We start from the raw sequence: 20,020 nt of genomic DNA on the forward strand, positions 1-20,020 counted from the left end.
TCATTGATCCCCTGCAAACACTGTAGATCAAAAATCACATGCGTGTGCAATAACATTTTATACATAGCAACACGCACACTGAAACAATTTAGTAGGGGCAGATTTATGAGTCCATGACCTCCGCAGCATATTTATCAACATAAAGTAACAATGCTAACGTTTACCATGTTCACCACTTTAGTTTAGTCTGTTTCCAACATGCTATCACTTGCTAATTAGCGCTAAACACAAAGTACAGATGCCGCTGATGGTAATGTTTTGTCTGCAGTTTTTGCAGGAATGTGGTCATTAAAGTGACATTTTATCATCAAAGGGCTACAAGGATAAATGAGAGGATCACCAATCAGCGGGATACATCCTCTGAGTTTAACCGTTTTATTCAAGATATTTAAGACAAGAGCAATGGACGCAGAGAGCTCGCAGTTACTGTGGACATGACACACAGGATGTACTGACTTGGAAGTTTTATAAAGCTATGAAATACCCTTCTACAGAACATTTTTGTATTTTTCTCAAGAAAGGAGTGTGTGTGTGTGTGTGTGTGTGTGTGTGTGTGTGTCTGTGTCTGTGTCTGTGTGTGTGTGTGTGTGTGTGTGTATGTGTGTGTGTGTGTGTGTGTGTGTGTGTGTGTGTGTGTGTGTGCAGACTCACCGTGTGGCTAGTTTATGGTTGATGGCTCCACTGTCAGTGATGACTTCACTCAGACGCAGCTCCAAGTGTACTTTTCCCTGCAACACACAAACACACAAACAGTCACTTTAAATGTTCAATGTTCTGCAGAGGTCTTGTGAACACTTCAGCACGGCCCAGAGACAGGTGACAAACCTATGCATTCATCAATGTGTTTGTGTAAATGTGAAATGGAGTTGGATACAAGACATATTTCTGCAGACAACGTGCAACCTTAACCAATGTAAGTTAAACTGGTTTGGTGACAATCCATATCATACAATTAATAATGAAACAGGTTCAATCATGTATCTCTCAACCAATAAAGACATGTTAAACTATCTCTGAAAACACATTATTGGAAATCCCTTGTTTTCATTGGACATAGTAGAGTCCAGGTGCTCTGCTCTAAGTGCCAAACATAGAAATTCCAAATGTATCGCAATATACATATTTCATTATATACTCTATCTTTATTCTAAATGGTTAAAACTGTTTGAGAAGAACTGATGCAAGGAAAGCCCAAAATATATTCAACTCTAATTATTCCTCAATAAATCCCAGTACAAAACAAAAACATACACAATCATGAACAAAGAGGCATTCCTCCGCCAACAGAGACACTGTATGTAAATAACTGCGAGGCTGAGCGTCATGCTTAAGATATTTTCCCTCTGAAGTGATTGGATTAATGACATAATAACAGTGTAGTGGTGCAGCTGTCTAGAAAAGCTCCTTTAATTAACAGCATCAGTATGCAAACTCACAGGCGTTGCTCTTTCTGGCCGATTCAAGCAGAAGGAACAAACACACGCACTTACACATGTGCGCACAGGCCAAACAATGTGTCCTCTATTGAAAAGAGAAAAGAGACACTCTATCTTCCTACTTCATTTGATCCATCTCCCTCGCTTTCTCTCTTTTCTCTCAATCTCTCACACATCCTTCCTCTCCCCGGCTCCCCGGATGAATGTGTCTCTGTTTCAGATCCCTGCTCCAGGGCTGCTCACACCCATCTGTCTGCAGATGTTACTGTTCACTGTGTCTCAGACTGTGTGTGTGTGTGTGTGTGTGTGTGTGTGTGTGTGTGTGTGTGTGTGTGTGTGTGTGTGTGTGTGTGTGTGTGTGTGTGTGTGTGTGTGTGTGTGTGTGTGTGTGTGTGTGTGTGTGTGTGTGTGTGTGTGTGTGTGTGTGCTTGCATGCATGAATGTGTGTATCCATGCATGTGTGTTAGACTTCTGAACACAGAATAGAAGAAGATCTTGCACATTTTCAATATGCATGTAAGACAAGTGAGGCAAAACGCAACAGCTCCAGACTGGATCACTAGAAGATTGAACGATTCACAGATAACTCAATGGTTGTAGAAAAATGACAGATTTGGTCACATTAATGCATTTACAGTATGTACACAATAATATATGTATTTCCTAGCTTGTTTACAACTTCGTGATAACAACAAATTAGATGTGTTAACTGCTTGGCAGGAAAAACAAATGTCAACCACAAAAGGCTACTAAATTAGCTTGAGCAGATTTTCTACAAAAAACATGTCTATTTGGTTGTGCATTGGATTAACATAAACAGAGCTGTGAGTGGAAAAAAGACAAAAATACAAACATTGAGGTCAAATGTAAACATTACAGTCAGGAAGACTGTCTCTCAAAATTGCCCAAAAAAACGGTCTCCTTTTAACTCCATTAAACCAGAACCAGTGATGTCATTATTCCACTACAGAACATCTAAAAAACAATCTGTGACCCAAACACACACTGTTGGTTTTTATTTCACAGCTTCACTAATGACAATTGAGAATGTGGAAAAAATTGTGTTTCTGATTAAACCTGTGTGTTCACTCTCTCAACAGCTGATCACAAACAGAGCTGGGATGGAGGTAGACGGATCTACAGTATACACTGAGAGCCAGGTGACTTTGACCCTGCAGGCTCAGATGTTTTTGGTGCACACACGCTGTGTTTGTTTGGGTTCTGCCTTGCTTCAAACATTAAAATGCAGACACACTCATCACACATCAATGCACATACTGAATAGGACAATTGTCTATGGTTTGGTATCGTTTGAAACCAAAATAATAATGTTTTCATACTTTTGTTTAAGGGACAACATGTTTGTCTATGTAAACCTTTCCTTAAAATAAACCAACATTTTGTAATTTCAAAGCAAGTTCATGTTACTTTTGCTGAACAGAAACTATTGTGGCCACAAAAAAAAAAATCATAAACAAATAAAAGATTGCTAGTTAATTGCATAACATTGGATGTAATAACCTGTAGCATGCTACAACAGCTAGATGATAAATCATTGTAATGTAAATGTTCACAGCACTTGTTCCACCATTACAACAATATAAGTCAATCCATTCTCCTGATCGATGTTATGTTACCACCAATCAAAATCCACATTCTCTGATGGTTTTTGTTCTAGAGGACACACCAAGTTTCAATAATAGCAGCTAAACACCATTCAAGGTAATGGGCAGAATGGGACTTGTGACTTTCTGCTTGTACTAATGGAATAAATCCAGTGAAACTTCACTCCAAAAAAGTTCTCCCTCTAATAAAACCAGGTCCCAAATAAAAGCTTTGCTCAATCCGCCAAAGGAATCTATTCATAATTTACACCAAAACCTTCAAAGAAATCAAGATTTCTATGTGAGCAAGTGTTCAATGCCAGCTTTGAGTATCAAAAGGACACCAAAGAGAAACCAGACCAATAAGTTTCAAGTGGTTTCAGTGAAGAAACTGAGAAACAAAAGAAGATCTGCAAGATAAGAATAATAGAAGATCAGGGGATAGTGCTTTGTTATTAAAATGCTGGTGTGTGCATGTGTGTGTGTGTGTGTGTTTTCCCTCTGTGCTGACCTGCACTTCTGAGTCAGCGCTGACAGGTTGGAGCTGGAACCAGGTGTCTTTGCCATGATATTTCTGCAGGTCCTCTTTCTTCACTGCTACCTTGCCTACACACACATTGACAAACAGGCAAAAACAGATGAGTTCAAAAAACCAAGTCATTTTTCGAAAAAAAGAAAAACCACCTATGTGCTCAGATGCAAGCTTCAACAAACACTCAAACACCCACACACCTGCTCACACGCTGTCAATCCACACTCCAGTCTCTCTTTAACACGTGTTGGCACCTGGTGCTCACACTGATAACTGTCAGTGGCCTGGAAATGACCCTGTCAACTCTACCCTGAAACTAACACGTTACATTCTGTTTACAACACTCACGAACACACCCACAAGTAAACACACACACATTAAAAGGGGCTGTTGATGATACAAATCCCACCCTGAGACAGATTTTTCAGTTAGTGGTTTGTGGTCACATATACAAATCGGCACACCGACACACCCAATGACACTGATAGTCATCCTCTCTCACACACACCAACACAGTGGTGCTTTAAGGGATCTAAAAGAAATAATTAAACAATGTGTGAAAGATGACTTGTTTAATGAGAAGATCGATACCAATCTCATATCTGTCTGTTTAATATGAGGCATCTGCCAGAACAGGTTAGCTTAGCTTAGCATAAAGACTGGAAACAACTAGCTATGTCTGTGGGTAACAACATTAATATGTAACCTCTCACAACTCAAAGTAAAACATATTTTGTGTAATTGTGCTTATGGTTGTTGTGATTCTCAAGTTTGATTGGCCAAGTGATATAAAGCTAATCTGTATTTGACAAATACACACGGCTCATTTGCAAATTAGATGTTAAATCTTCAGACCTTGGGATCTACATTTTTGATAATGTGAAACAGGTAACTACTCAAATGTACTAACGATATATAAATTGCTCTTCTGATTTTCCTGGATAAAAGTTGAAGTGTTTCATCTATTAATTGGAAATTGAAAGCGGAGGTTACTTACAGTCATACGTGACATAGAGACGCAGCTAATCCTCAAAATGTTGTTCTTGAGAAAAGACTCAAAGGATTCAATATTTATTAAACTTATTGTTACCTTATTTCTGTTTATTGTATACTGCCATTTATAACACAACAGTGTAACTAGTGCTGTTTACTTACCGATACTGGAGTCCCTCCTGAAGACATCCCTGTCGAAGATGTAGAAGGAGAGGTGTCTGAAGCTGCGCGGGATCTCACAGTAAAAGTCCTCGCCGTAGAATGGGCTGCAGGTCAAAGCAGAGACGAGGCAAACTGTGATTAGAGACTCCTCTGGTTTGTTTGAGCATGTTTTAGCACAAACACATGTAGTATTAAATATATTTATCCAGAGATGGGAGGAAGGAAATGTGTGTGGGAAAAAATAGGGAGTTATGTCTGGAAAATCAAAACCGGAGTGTGTCAATAAGGACAAGAATATAGGATACATTTCTGTGAAACAAGGAGATGCCTTTGTCCAACCAGCTAGTTAAGGCATAATAATCTTTGTGTGACTGACCTCTTTATCTCAAGCGTTTAGTCATTCAATCAACAATTCATTAATTGGTTAATATTCAAACACTTCCTTTCCTTCCCAGAATGATTTTCAGTGTGTCCTTACTATGGGTATCCTGGTCAGAAAAATTGCCTTCATGCAAACATCACAGATATACTTCTTTTGCCATTCTTGCCCAAAGATGATTGATTTTGTCCATGGGGCCGTCAACAAATAAAGCTCCCATGCATTTACATCTTGCCATGAGTCATGTGGTCTACAACAATACTCCTGTTTGTGAAGACTGGCTGGAAGGTACATCTTCCACCAGGCTCTGCCTCACCTAAACCTCAGCCATAGAGACATAACAGCAATGTGAGTCTCGTGAGCGGAGCCCTCAGGGCCGCTGCTAACAATTACTGACTTCTTCTGTAACTCAGCAGACAAAAAGACACACAGAGAGGGGGGGTGGGGGATGGATGTATAGGCAGGCATGACTGCATTTATAAACAAACCTATTAAGTTTCATTCAGGCTACCATGTGTGTCGAAAGAATTGTACTTGTTTCCTCATCAGCCGGATGAAAGATGTGAAAGCTTGGGGCTGTGTAATCAAAGCGGAAGGAAGGGGACCGTAATCTATTCAGCCACCCATGATCTGTAAGTTAAACTTAGATTATATTACGTACATTACGCACTATCTGCAAAGCATCTGGGTGAATTAGGTTATATGTTTTGAAAGCTTTGCAAATAAATTCCTTTTGTGATACATTTACACTAGCTTTTCTCTTACGTTAATATATAATCTAATTTCCCCTACTTATAAGTTCAGCTGTGCATGTAACAACACACCATGGCACAGAGTAAGACAAATGATTGATATAAAATGCATTTATTTGAGGGACACGAATAGTAAAAATGATCTTTAAATACTTATATTATAATAGTTGTGATAACATTTAAAGTCAATGTTTTTTTCAAATTCATGAAGGCAGGCATTTACTATTTGGGGAGACATGTGTTTACGTTTGTATAGTGTCTCAACCTTGAGTTTTGAACGAGGAGGAAGTGGATATCATTTGACATTCATGTTTGCACGTTTCTGTATACAGATGGAAAGAATGACACACAAATAAGGCTGGAGGGCCCCTCAACGTACCAAAGGGACTTCTCGATGATCTTGGTCCTGAACACCTCTTCTTGGTCCAGGTTGACGGTGCAGTAGCAGTCTCTCATCCTGTTTGGTCCAGGGTACGGAGGGATGTTTTTTGCTTCTCCTGCACAAAGCAAGGGGAGGAGAGAGAGATAAGTTTACAATGCTGTTGTAAGCAGTAACAATGTGTTTATTCAGGCACACTGCTGTAAGTGATTACTTATTTAAGAACCCTGAAAGCATGCCACGTTTAAAGAGACATAGCATTATGTAAGTTCACACCTGTTTGAGCTTTGAGTAATCTGACTGCGCGCATAACAAGCTTAACTCTGCAAAGGTGACTATACCTAAATACCGGAAACACACACAGTAAGCCATGCTCTCAGAAACAGAAGAACCATTAAAAAACAACATATGTGCGCTTAAATGTTTGTGTGTCAGTCTGTATATGTTATCAGATCTGTGATTAAGAGAATCTGTGTGGGACATTTCCTGAATCCTTCCGGAGAAAATCTGCTCATCAGACATCGGTGGCAGATAGCACTCCCTTTTAAAAGAATGTGGTCACACCAGTCACCAAGACCAGAGTCTCTCTCACACACACACACACACAGAAAAACACACATACACACAAATACACGCACAAACCACAAAGGTGGTGCTCCAGTCCCTCAGGAGCAATACCATCTCCTTTATAAAGCCATGTGGCTCCCTGTTACTAAGTAATCTGTTCACAGGTTGTGTTTCTCTCCCCCTAAGGACCCACAGGACTCTGCGGTCTATAGTTACACGTGTATTAGTGCAACGTTGTCATTGTTAGCTCCATTATCTGTACGTGAATCTGATGCTGCCATTCAGCCTACATCTCACTGTTATTTCTGGCCTTAAAGGAGCAACTTCTTCACAATGTCAGCATGCGTCTGCGGCAGAGTGCTGCTGTTTGCAAGCTGAAACGTTCTCTTTTAAATGTGATCCTACAGTGGATGCCAACATTTTTGGATTTGACCCAATACAGAATAAACAAGGTCTATTTGTGTTTTTTCCTTCTCAAATAGTTTTATTATAAGAATGTTTAAAGGCCTTAAAAGGTGAGGTTTAAGAGAAATGTCATTTGTTGACTCCTTGTATTTATGTTGGAATATAACCGTCACTTTGGTAACAAGCGCTTTAGAATAAAACAGTAAGAAATAAAGTGAAAATCTAAAACTTATATTGCACACAAAAAACTGCCAATAAGGATTTCTAGAGTTTTTTCAAAGAAAAAGGTTTATGTTGTTACACAAGGTAACTAGTTCTTCAACTATACTATATATAGCATAGTAGTAAAGCTTCTAAACAAGATGTAGTGACCGAGTCCGACAATTAGTCAAACTTATGTTTTCTGTCACCTCAAAATTGTATATATTATAAATGTAATGTAAGGACATACTGAACATTGCATCCATTCAGCTCTACAAACTAAGGTTTAGGATTTCACGAGAACTCAATCTTATCAAACAATCCATTTAATACTTGAGAATAAGAGTCGGTGTTGAAATAATGCAAAGCAGGAGGAAGAAAAAGGATGTGAGCAATCACACTAGTCATGAAGTACACACTAACATGCAATGACACGTTGTATTTTTGGAAATCACATGTGGTTAATTTCATAGGATTTGTCGAAACAATGTCAGGAGTATCTATTTAGCTCAATGTGTTGTTGTTTACTTCTTTGTCAAAAACATAAGTTAGATTGGCAATAAGAGTGATAAATGGCCGGGGACAAAAGTAGTTGGTTCATCTCTACCTTTGGTCCATAACTACACAGAGGATAAATAAAACCTGAAGAGAATAACCGAGGTGATTAAGTGTCTCTCTGTGGGGTTGGTAACACAACACAGTGGTATGGCTGCATCTCTGGAGGCTGATTCATACAGAGCGGGGAGCATTACACAACTATTTTACAATAACAACATTCATTCATAAATCAGAAAGACACCTGAGCTGTAAGACACAACACGTGCTCCACTGCTTTGATATGTTGTTTCAGAATCTGACCTACGCTGTCTGTGTTTACGTGTGAGAGATGACGCATCGCTCTCATATCTCCTTCTTTATCCCGTCACCTCGTATTGTTATTACATCTCCCTCCTGTCTCCTCCTATCCTCCCATACTCCTATTGTTAATGTTATCTTCCTCCTGTAATCCTCTTCTTTCACCTCTCCTGCTCCAGACTGTTCTCCAATCTCAGTTTTCCTCCAGCTCTCACTCATGACCTGAGGTCTCTCTGATAGTTTGCAGCATCCAAGCACTCCTAGTAATCAAAACATCATGGGATTACCACAGCTTTCTCAGCAGTGTGTGTGTTTGTTTTTGTGTGTGTTTAAAGACTCAACTCACAGCATCAACTTAAATCTCTGTGTCAAAATTGCAGCAACTGGAAAGCCAAAAACACACAATTTATATATTTTAAGCATCATCTTACGTACTATTCCAAATCTAAGGACAGTTCAAGCAGTTTGGCATATCTTATTCAACTGTATCATTTGTATATTACTGCTGCTGACCTTTTTCCAACCTTTCTTAGATTGATGTGTGGATTTCTTTGTGTTTTTCCAGCAGCCAGAGGTTTCTACTCAAGCCTATATGACATCAAATCAACTTGCAGAGACTTGAGACTTGCCAGAGATAAGTAATCCATCACAATGAACATCTAGATGTTGTCAATTTGCTCACTGTTTAATTGATGTATTGTAATGCAGGTGAAAAGTTTGCTGCGTAGGTGGATCCAAGTGCAACCTCCTAGGGTTACAGACCAGATGTTGTCAGTTGGCATCAGTGTATAAACTGACGGATAAAGTCAGTAATTAAAAAACTGATATCAAACAGCCATCTAACTCCCAGCAAGACAGCCAACAAGCAGACAAAACAATTTCAAACCGCAATCCCTTTCACAACTGTTTTTCCAACTTTGATATCGTGCAATTATGAGTTCATTCTGACTAGCACTGCAATCTGTAGTTATATGACTAATAAGATGCAACACCACTAGTCAATACCACAGATACAGAGATATCGTAACGCTTCCTGTTTAGGGGGTAAAGGACACCTGGAAGAGTTGATGTGCAGCAAAGTTTGTCATTTTGCGGGAAGTTTACTACAACAGTCATGGTTGAGTAAACACGTTTTGCATGTTAGGATGTTCAATGGAGAGTGAGAGCGAGTCTATTACAAAAGAAACGATAAGCCTCTCCAGTAACCTGCCATTCAATACATTAGATTAAAGACTTTATTATGAAACCAGAGCGTGTAATCCTCTGTCTCAGCATGTCTATCTTTCTCTAACTTTCTTTCATAGTGGTCCATGTTCTGCCGTTTTCTTCTTTCCATTTTTGCATAAAACCCCCCCTTTTCTTTTAGATTTTTCCTCTAGTGCTCGTGATGAATTGCCCTTTTCGTTTCGTTTTCCAAATTAGCTTCAACCTGATTTCACTTTCCTCTATTTATGGTTGCTTCCCCTTTTTTTCATCTCTCCCTCTCTAACTCTCTCTGTTTTTTCCAGAGGGTGTGTTTATCTCCCCTTAAGATTCAAAATAAGCAGAAAAATAAACAACAACAACAATAACAGCAGTTTTCTCTTTTCATCAAACATCAATGCAGCTGCCCTTGGAGAATATGTTTCCCTAGTATCTGAGCAAAAAGAAACGGTGCAAAAACTCTACTGCCATGTCTGTGTGTCTGTGTGTGTGTCTCTGTGTGTGTGTCTGCTGGGGTGGTGCGCATGCAAAACATGGGGGTGTTGAGCAGAGCTGCAGAGAATCACAGAAAAAACCAAAGGGGGCAACATTGAATGGGATAGCATCAAAAATGTTGACTCCACACTTCATTCCTGCAGAGGAAAGAGAAGTGAGGGAACCAGAGTGATTGAACACACAATGGACGCAGTGAATGTGAAGCTTTGTTTCTCTTCCTCCTCTGTTGACTAGTTTCCAATTCGCCAACCTTGTGTGTACAGTTTCAGAAGCACCACTCCACTAGTTATTCTAATCTCTTCTGACATGAACACATTCAAGGATACACAGGCGTGAATGCGTTCAGTGGCTAAGAGCTTGACTAGCAGGCCTGGGAAACACAGGCTTTAGGGAAGGAAGGAGGGAGGGGGGTGGTTAGTGAGAAAAATACAAGCAGTGTACTCAATAAAGGGTGAGAGGGGAGGAAGACTGCAGAGTGAGAGAGGGCGGGAGAGAGAGAGAGAGAGAGAGAGAGAGAAGTCAGTCAGATAGAAAACTTGAGAGTGGTTGGCTTCGGAGAAAGCTACAACAGGAAATGAGATGAGGAGAAAGGAATTTCAACTGGATACAAGATGTAGTTTAAAAGCAGTGAACAACCCAGTTACCCCTGTGTGTGTGTGTGTGTGTGTGTGTGTGTGTGTGTGTGTGTGTGTGTGTGTGTGTGTGTGTGTGTGTGTGTGTGTGTGTGTGTGTGTGTGTGTGTGTGTGTGTGTGTGTGTGTGTGTGTGTGTGTGTGTGTGTGTGTGTGTGCGTGCATGCGTGCGTGCGTGCGTGCGTGCGTGCGTGCGTGCGTGTGTGTGTGTCACTGTGAGAATGGAAAGCAAACCTGATACTTGTAAGAGGACAATTTATTATGCCAGTTATTACTCAGTTCCTTTGATGGTAGAGTCTTTCAGAAAGACATTACTGTCTTTCTGAAAGTGACGTAACATAAGAACACTACACACACCCAGCATATATTCACCGCATCAGATAGATCCCACAGCGAGATATTCCTTATCACTCAATCAAATAAGGGCTGCAACTTGCATTTCATTTCGTATTCAGCTCATTTCTTACGCAATTATTCTTCAAAATATCACAAAATGACAGCAACATTCAACAACAATATGCAGATCCCAAAGTAAATGTAAAGGGTTTCTCTTGTGATTTAGTATTGCACTTTTAAAAAGTTAGGGCACTTGGGAGAAACCGATTCAAACAATAATCGTTAAAACAACAAGTGGCCCAAGTTCCAAAAACCCTTAATCTTAAACTTCCCATGATGCTTTAAATTGTGTTTAATTTTGGCGTAATGGCCACATGAGTTTGTTTTGTCAAAGTAAGTCTTGGAGCCATTAGTAACAATGGAAATGTGAAGTCTGAAAACCGTATTTAGCATGCTTGCACTTGCATGTTTGGACCAACAATAACCAAAGTTTCCACTTTTGGTTTACTTCCTAGTGAAAAAGGCAGCAGTGTTTTCGACGTGGTCGCCGGCTTGGTCCAGAGACTTTAAATAGAGATGACATCACAAGTTTAAAAATGGTTTTCCTCAATTTGAGGAACGTTTAAAAAAAGTTCCTTAGTCTTCAATAAGGGTGGCCTAAGGAACAACTGTTTTTTGTAATTAACTCTATTAATTCGAGGTTAGCACTTGTAACCTGAGTATGAACATGAAAACTGTAAAACAAAAATGTGGCAGCCAAATTCACTTTGAATGCCCTATAATTAACCAAAACCCATTATCAATGAAAACCTGCTATCACCCTTATATTTCCACTACACCTGTTTTCTTTTCAGTAACAAACCCTTTTCCACTTGAAGGCTTTAAAAGTTCAGTTCTCTGTGGTCAGTTTTGATGTCATCTGAAGGGATGTCAGATATTGGCATTGTAAACCAATGTGGAATGATGTTCTTAACCACTCAACAATTGTTAATCCAAATTTGTTTCTGACAATCACAGTTTTGCCAAAAACAGCTTTAGGCTTAAAGACCCAACTTGAGGAAGAGCTTTAGAGCCCTTAGGAGGGTAACCGCAGGACCAGGTAATACCATATTTTTTTGTGTGAAGACTGTGTGAAGACTTTCTTGACTATTATTTTTAGTAATGTATTCTGGATTGAATAAATATAAATTGCACACAATATAGTAAAAAGTTGTAAAAATGGTGAGGCAGCAGCTTTAGTGTGAGCGCCAATAGTTGCATTTCTCCTACGTATCAGCTGGTTTGGTTTATAAGCTGGTCATAGCAGCACCTACTGCTGTTCCCACTGTGTCAAACTACACTTTGGAAGCAATACTGCTTGACAAAAATCGAACACCAGCTGTGCTGAAGTAGTTGAGCAGCATGAGGAACATAGTTAGAAGAAAATGGTGTTCAAAGACTGAGTGTGCTGAACGCCACGGTCTCTGTAATTAACCAGCGTTCAGTTACTGATCAAACTCCCTCTCCATCTAGCGCGTCCTAGAGCTAATGTTCAAACAGATCAGTTAGTCTCTATGGAAAACTTGAGAGAAACAAAAATACAAAAACATGCTAACAAAGGGGCATATGCCGTGAAGTAACACAGCTTGGAGAAAGCTCTGTGGTCTGCTCGCATGTCAGATATCAGCGTCAGAAACCTGGTATTCAGGATGTGAGTGTAATCTTTCAGACCAGTGTGGTGTCATGATGGAGTTAGAGGTACAAGAAGATGGGTTCACTACTTTACATGGCCTTGTGTTCTGGTCCGTTAAACCTCGAAATTCCCTCCAGCCTCCTCAAACATTTACAGAATTATCAGAATACTCTGTTTGTATTTTTAAACTTCTGGGAACCAAAATAAAGCTGTGGAATTGGAACAACTCTCCCCTACACAAACAGGCTTGACACACACAATGCCGAGAAGATATGAAATCTTTTGTATGCACAGGAAAGGCAGAACAGGTTGTTTGTAAATCCCTGTATGTGGCAAGCTGACATATACTGCCAGAGGAGAGTAGTCACACTGTTGCAATGTCTGATTCATTCCGTGTGTGGAAACATTTGTTGCAGACATTACAGACATTTTACTTGGAAACAATACAGTAACTTTCTTCTGACACTTCTCTCTCTTTCGCAGCATGGTGAATGTTTCATGCTAATTTCTTTGTCAGCAAGTAGAGGTCGTTGCAAGAGGGATTGCGTCAACTTCAGGGCAAGTGAAGGACATACTGAAGGAGCGGGCAGCAACCCTTTATTTACCCCGCTGACCCTGCATGCTGGGTCTACAGCATTACTTCCTGTATTCCTGGTACTGTGTGATTTGAGAGCTGCTGTACCCGAAACACAGTATTCGTCTCAACAGTCAACACTCATGTTTACAGCAAACAACTTCCCAGAGAGCGGCCTTCTAGGACAAAATTGAGAACTTGAGACATGTATACATACTGTACAAGCCCATATGAACACATGAGGGTTGGAATGCAATATATACATATACTGTATATATATTATGCTTGTTATTTGCCTTAATCCAAATCAACCCATAATCCAAAAAAGAGCGGGAGTCCCCGACACACAAAACGTTCCTCCCCTCCCTCTCCCTGTTGCTCCATGTCTCCTCTTTACTCTGGACAGGAGGGAGTTTGGGAACCTCTGTTGGCCAGCTGTCAAAGGAAGGAGGGGGGGTAGCTCTGTCACTGTAGACTTTTCCCTCAGCCTCGCCCGGACCCGAGCGAGCCATCCAGCCCAAGCCACCGAATTCAGTCGCCCAATCCTGTTTCTTTAGCTACAACACGTCGTCTCTACACACACTATGTCATGTAGTGTTTCTTCCACTGTGTGGTTCACTTCATCGAAAACGACTCTCCTATTTGTACAGCACAGTGCTGCGGCAACACTATAAGACCTCAGCAGTGCATGTTGAGTAGCTTAAGAAGAGACCTGATGCCATGTAGAATGGAGATCTACTCTCAGGCCAATCCAATAACTTATCCTCTGACTGACACAACACCTGCTACCTGGCACTCGTTGAACTCTTGTTACTCTAAAACCTTTAACCTGGGATTAAACAGCAAACAGCAAACAGCAAATGCACCGACAATCATTTGTTTCATCATGTACCGCAACTCACTGAACTATACTGGCAGTGTTTTTTAAGATGTTAAAGGGGAACACCACTAAAATGAAAGATTCCAATATGTCATTTCCAAAGGCTAAAACTGTCTTAATGTCATCTATAAACACATTTCCCAATTCATTATGGAGCTGTTCCAGACTTTATACTTGGTGATATCACAAATTAGTTTTCTACTTTTTGGCTTTTGAAAAATCTGTTCACATTCACTTACTTTTTGGACCGTCTTAGATAATTGAAATAACATATATGGGTATTGAAAATGGACCAAGTTCCCCTTTGAAGTTATTCGTTTTTTACATATTGAAACCAATACTGTAAATTGTTTGATGTCTTTTTCACTCCACCCAAGGTTTGTCAAATGGTGTTTCTAGCGTTGACAGAGAAGTCAAATGCACATATGTTGCTGTTAATTAGTGCAAACTCCCAATTCCAGCTGTGCCACTGAGACCCCCCCCCCCCCCCCCTCTGTTTTAGCACTGACAGAGACCCAGACGCTGACAGATGAAGGACAGCCTGCCCCTGCAAGAGAGACGCCACCTCTGTCCCTCACTCTGTGTCTCCATACATCTGCTTTGCATTAGCTTGTTGCCATGCAGGAAAAAACACAATTCTTTTGTAGTCTAATCCAGCCAATCAGGAAGTGAATTGGGGGTAGTTTCCTGTTTCCTGTGTTTGCCAGACAGAACGGACTCGGGCCCAGTAGCCCTGTTCGGTTTCCGATGATCGTTTGTTCCTCCAGGAAACCGAGGAGAGTCATCCCCTTCTGGAGCACAACAATAATAAATATCTCTATCTCTGTGTCTCTTCTACTAATATCTGGCAGGTTTTAAGCTCTGATTCATCAGCCAGAGGACTGTAATGAAAACAATGTGATGCCAGCGTTACACAGACATTAGCAGGAGCAGAGTGCCGTGGGGATGGGACTGACAGCGAGTATTACTGCTGCTAGGTAACTAGTGCTGTCAGCACTGTACGACGTTTCAGAAGAACTGAGGAGACTCGAGTCCAGGCTTGGAAGTGACGACAACATAAATGTTATTCATCGGTTAACTCTAAAGAACAAGTCCGGACATATTTACAAAGCTTGTAAACTTTTTTTCTTGGTAACATAATGTCATTTTTCTGGCGAAGGAGTGGAACGCAGTACATTTACCAAACTACTGTATTTGTATTGTCTTTTTCTTAGGTATTTCCATTTAACGCACTTTTTAAGACTCTTTATAATGCTCTAACTTTTTCATTGAGGGCTCTACATGTATTTCTATTAATGCAATTACCGTTTCTTTCATTATCGATAAATGTCAATAATTTGTTTTGTCATTCATCTAATGACTAGTCTATAACATGTCAGAAGATTGATAAAAGCAGTTCAGGATAATGTCTTCAACTATCTAGTTTTGTCCGACTTACAGTCCAAGACCAACATATATTACATTTACAATAATAGGATAAAAATGCAGATACTCCTACGTAAGAGGCTGAAAAAGCTATTTATTTTTGCATTTTTGCTTGACATTTTTTTAAACTATATTTTATTTTTCGATTTAATAATTGTTGTTAATCTAGTTAGTAAGTAGAAGTAGCTTTAAATTGATGATTTAAAAAGATGGCAAAAATGCTATTTACACATTGATGCATTATTTATAAATACAAATTAATTAGTTTGGTAACTTACAGAAGAAAACAAATTCTACATCCCTTGACCTTTGACATAAAAGTACATTTTCTGTTGTGATACTTCTGGAATCCTACTAAACTAACATTTAAAAAACCTGTATTTTACTTGTAACTGAGTGCTTCACAGTTTGGTATTGCCACCTTTACTTAAGAAAAGACTAGGTACTTCATCCCGACAGCACTGTGTGTGTGTGTGTGTATGTGTATGTGTATGTGTATGTGTATGTGTATGTGTATGTGTATGTGTATGTGTGTGTGTGTGTGTGTGTGTGTGTGTGTGTGTGTGTGTGTGTGTGTGTGTGTGTGTGTGTGTGTGTGTGTGTGTGTGTTCACAGGAACTGACCGCTGCTGGAAGATTGTAATTTCATTCAGAAAGTGCAATCCAACAAGGCCTTTGTGATATCAAATGACACGTGTAGCTGCAGATCTGAGCATATCAACTCACCATGGCTCAACTATGTCATAAACTCGAGTCAGGGTGGTTCTCCCACCAGCTGTTTACAGACAGTTTTAACAGAAGGTAAGGAGCTTAAAAATACAGCCGATCAACTGTAAAAGGTTTTTTGTCTGACGCTAGCTGGTATCCTCACTCAGCTTGTATGTGTGTTTTTGTTTTCTCTGCCCATCCCTATTGTCTGTTCTGTTTGTAGTCAAAACAAAGTGGGACAGCACAGGCAGAGTGAATGGCCTGCCAGATGTCAGAGAAAATACAGCAGACGTTAACAAAGTCCCATGTTGACCCAAGACAACAGATCAAAGCAGACAAAATAAGTTATTGTTTGTTTTGAATATTATAGGATTAAAGAAATATCAAATGTTATCGAGTGTGGCCTTTTAAATAATTTCGGACCAAATAAACACTTAGGCCTACTATGAATGCAGCTGAAACAGATGATCAAGTAATGAATTTGTTGATTGACAGAAAAATCATTATGATCCTCAATCTATCATTTAAATACTTTTTCAACAACAAATTATTTGATCCCAGCTCTGAAATAATCACTAAATGTTTTTGAATATTTGACTGTTAGTTAGACCTGTTATTTGAAGTCACCAAATAAATTGACCAAATGTTGGAAAATAAGCTGTGTAACCATAACCTCAAGTCAAGAGTGTCTTAAAAGTACGGTAGAGGGGGGCTTTTCTCTTCTGTTTGAAGAATATTGTTATTATTATAAAATAATAATAAGGTATTAGAATAGTTATAAATGTGTCTTGTAATCCATTTGATACACACATTTTTTACTGACATGACCATTTTTGTCTTTCAGCACACCGCCTCATAGCTCCATTCACAAGATATGCATGCACCACATGTCTCCCACAAACCAGTGGCAGCTCACTGGAGACCAGCTATATCTAAAAATAGAAATCTGGGCTAACAATCAATAGCTAGACAGTTAAGCATAAAGCTGCATGTTTGGAGGTTGAGGCCAGAAAAAAAAAATAGTTTGCAATAACATGAATGGGGGGCTAAAACTAAGGTATAATAAAGGTTTATTTGATTTGAAGTGTCCCCAAAACGCATCTGGGTATGTGCAGCTGTGGAGCCTTTATGTCGCACAGCATTATTATCAGCCAGCAGTCCAAGTCTCTATGTTTGCCATACCTCTAACACACGATTCTCCTGCCAGCTGCCACATTTACACAAGCTCTTATCACCCGTTTTGTTTTCCCTTTTCATGTTTACAGTTTGCGGTTAACAGCGTGAGAGGAACGCGTGTGATTTGAATTACAATGGCAGCAGGAACAGGACAGATCTGTCCAGCCTCCAGCCCTCACTGTCTGCCCGGCCCGTTAGCATTGAGCCATCCATTGAGACGCTCAGACTGGGGGTAGGGATTTCTCTTTTCTTACCTATTTTTATTTTAACGCTCTGGAAAACCCGGAGACCTTCTTCTTCTACCGCCATACTGTCCCCGAGGCTCTTTCCCTTTTGACGGTTAGATAAAGGCAGTCCTCCACGGTGGTCGGTAATGGCTCCAGCGCGCAGATAATCCAGGGGTTTTGCACATCTATGCTCGCCGGGCAGCGATCACACGCCGGTCCCAATCGCTGCTTCTGCAGGCTGCTGCTGGTGAACAAGCGGGCAGACTCAACTCAGATCCTCAGCAGCAGCAGCAACGCCAGTGGGGGTGTGGCTCCACACAACACCGCCCACACATGGGTATGGAGGGTAATCCGTGCTGAATCTGTGCCACTAACACAAGAAAGGAAGTGTCAATGGGGAAACTGGAGACAGTCCAAGTCCCGCCCACTCTGCTAACATGACTTGTAAAAGATACAAAAACACATATTGTGGAAATTAACAAAAAAGGTTGCAGATGCATTTTACCATTTTGGAAATCGAACATTGCTCATTTGCACATTCCACCACTAAATAAGCGAAGTTTCTCTTTAAACAATATCCACAAAAAATCACAAGAAACATTCTCAGTTGCAGTGCAAAGTAGGAAAAAGTGAGAAAACAACAAATGACATATCAGTAAGGTGCACATCTAAAAATATTTATAATGCTAAAATATAAACTGGTCCAAATCCAAGGTTTGATATTGCACACCAGTTATCAGAAATATTCCCATTGTAAAAATATACTCTGACAGGATTACTCATGGTGGTAATATCCCAGGGATCGATTAAGGACAATCCTGTCTCACAACTATTGCAGCTAGTTTCTGGAAACAGGATGCCTTGTCTAGCTCCAAAGTACCACAGTGTGGTTTACCCTTAAGTTAAAAGTGAATCTCCTCACTTAATAACCAGAGCAATGTGTTTGCAAGCAATCTTCACATGTTGCTACTTTGGCATCATCTAACATACACATCACATAGGTGACACAGACAACAACCAACAGACATGTATTTATGTTGTCATGATGGGATCAATCATCCCTCAAACTGGTTTACAACATCATGAGAATGGCTAGACTCTGAATTGACAAGAACTAGCTCATAATGTTGAATTATATAAAATATATAATTGTAGCTCCTGGCAGAGCTAGATGATCATACTCGTATAATACTCGAAGCATTTTATTTATACCTCTCTTCTCTGAGAACTGGCAAAGCACCATCAGTGGCTGTTCAGTGTCTCTCCCCCTCCATGGGCCCCACATGCAGCAGCATTGGGCCTAACTTTACTGGATATCGCCAGATTGTTTCTACATCAAATAAACTGCAGATTCAAAAAGCAACAAAACAGCTTTAGACTGGTATTTCTGTGGAGTAAATATTCTATTACTGTTCCAATGATCTGAGCTTTACGTGCCGTAAATGACTAAGGATTAGCCTCACTTTCATTTCAAGAAGTGAGGCCATCTCTGGACATTGTGTGGAACCTTAAATGAATAAACCTAAATGTTTAATTCAGTAAAATGTTAATTTAGGTTGGGTCAGGGTAATTTTATTATATAGGCTAACATGGCCTTAAGTGACGTGTGAGATGCAAAAAGCAAAAAGAAAGTCCCTCACTGCTAAATGACAGCTTGCCATTAAGATTTAAGTGATGGGCTCTGCTTTTAAGACAGCACACATTTCCTCCATAACAGTGTACATCAATACTGACTCATGGGAGGAATCATACTCAAACACGCAGATTAACATCATCTGAAGTTCAGGATCAATCCCTTCTTGAATAGTCAAATGCCACCAGGATAAGAAGATTGGGGCTGTCTCTTTTCACAGATATAATTAAAATATCTTAACCATGACCTCAAAACTGTTATCAAACTATAGCTACTTGTGTCAGACAAAAGTGAGCAAATGCAAACAAGATATTCATAGGGACAATGGAGACATGTTCTTAATTAAAGGCACTGGCAGTCACCAAACAAGACAGCGATAACCTGTAAATAATGAATGCGTCCCTGTTTTCCTGTTGACGCAGATCTTGAGCCAAATTGAACAGATGGATGAACAGACAAGGTGCTGGCTTGATGTGTGGGAGGGATGTCTGGAAAGTTTAACATCCATTCAGGTGAAATACACATGGTCATCATCAGCCCACAGTTGAGCCTATTGGGCCACGCCTCTGGGATCACCATGACCACATTCCTCAGAATAGCCTGACTCTGGTCGGGAGGACTCCGAGCCCAACACAGCAGAGATGTGGGACTAAAAGCACAGTCGGAGAGTCTTACTACCAATATCAACGGTTAGCTGCAGTATTTTTGCTGGGATTAGCTGTGACTCCTTTAGAACAGCTCTAAATCTAATTAGGCTATATGTCTCATTGCTACCGTCAGCAAGGGGAGAATTGAC

General features: G+C 40.1%; 1 protein-coding gene across 1 annotated transcript in view; it reads right to left on the reverse strand.

The window, feature by feature from the left end:
* rasa3 (RAS p21 protein activator 3) overlaps nucleotides 1–20,020 on the reverse strand; it is a 41,170-nt gene that overhangs the window by 19,334 nt on the left and 1,816 nt on the right. The window contains exons 2-6 of the mRNA XM_079665502.1: nucleotides 17,619–17,961; nucleotides 6,238–6,355; nucleotides 4,728–4,831; nucleotides 3,552–3,646; nucleotides 652–728 (exon numbers count right to left, since the gene is read on the reverse strand). Of these exons, the coding sequence (XP_079521628.1) occupies nucleotides 652–728; nucleotides 3,552–3,646; nucleotides 4,728–4,831; nucleotides 6,238–6,355; nucleotides 17,619–17,673 (449 nt within the window). The 5' untranslated portion in view covers nucleotides 17,674–17,961. The remainder of the gene's footprint in view (nucleotides 1–651; nucleotides 729–3,551; nucleotides 3,647–4,727; nucleotides 4,832–6,237; nucleotides 6,356–17,618; nucleotides 17,962–20,020) is intronic.

The sequence above is a fragment of the Notothenia rossii genome, assembly GCF_949606895.1.
Source record: "Notothenia rossii genome assembly, chromosome: 2".
NCBI lineage: Eukaryota > Metazoa > Chordata > Actinopteri > Perciformes > Nototheniidae > Notothenia > Notothenia rossii.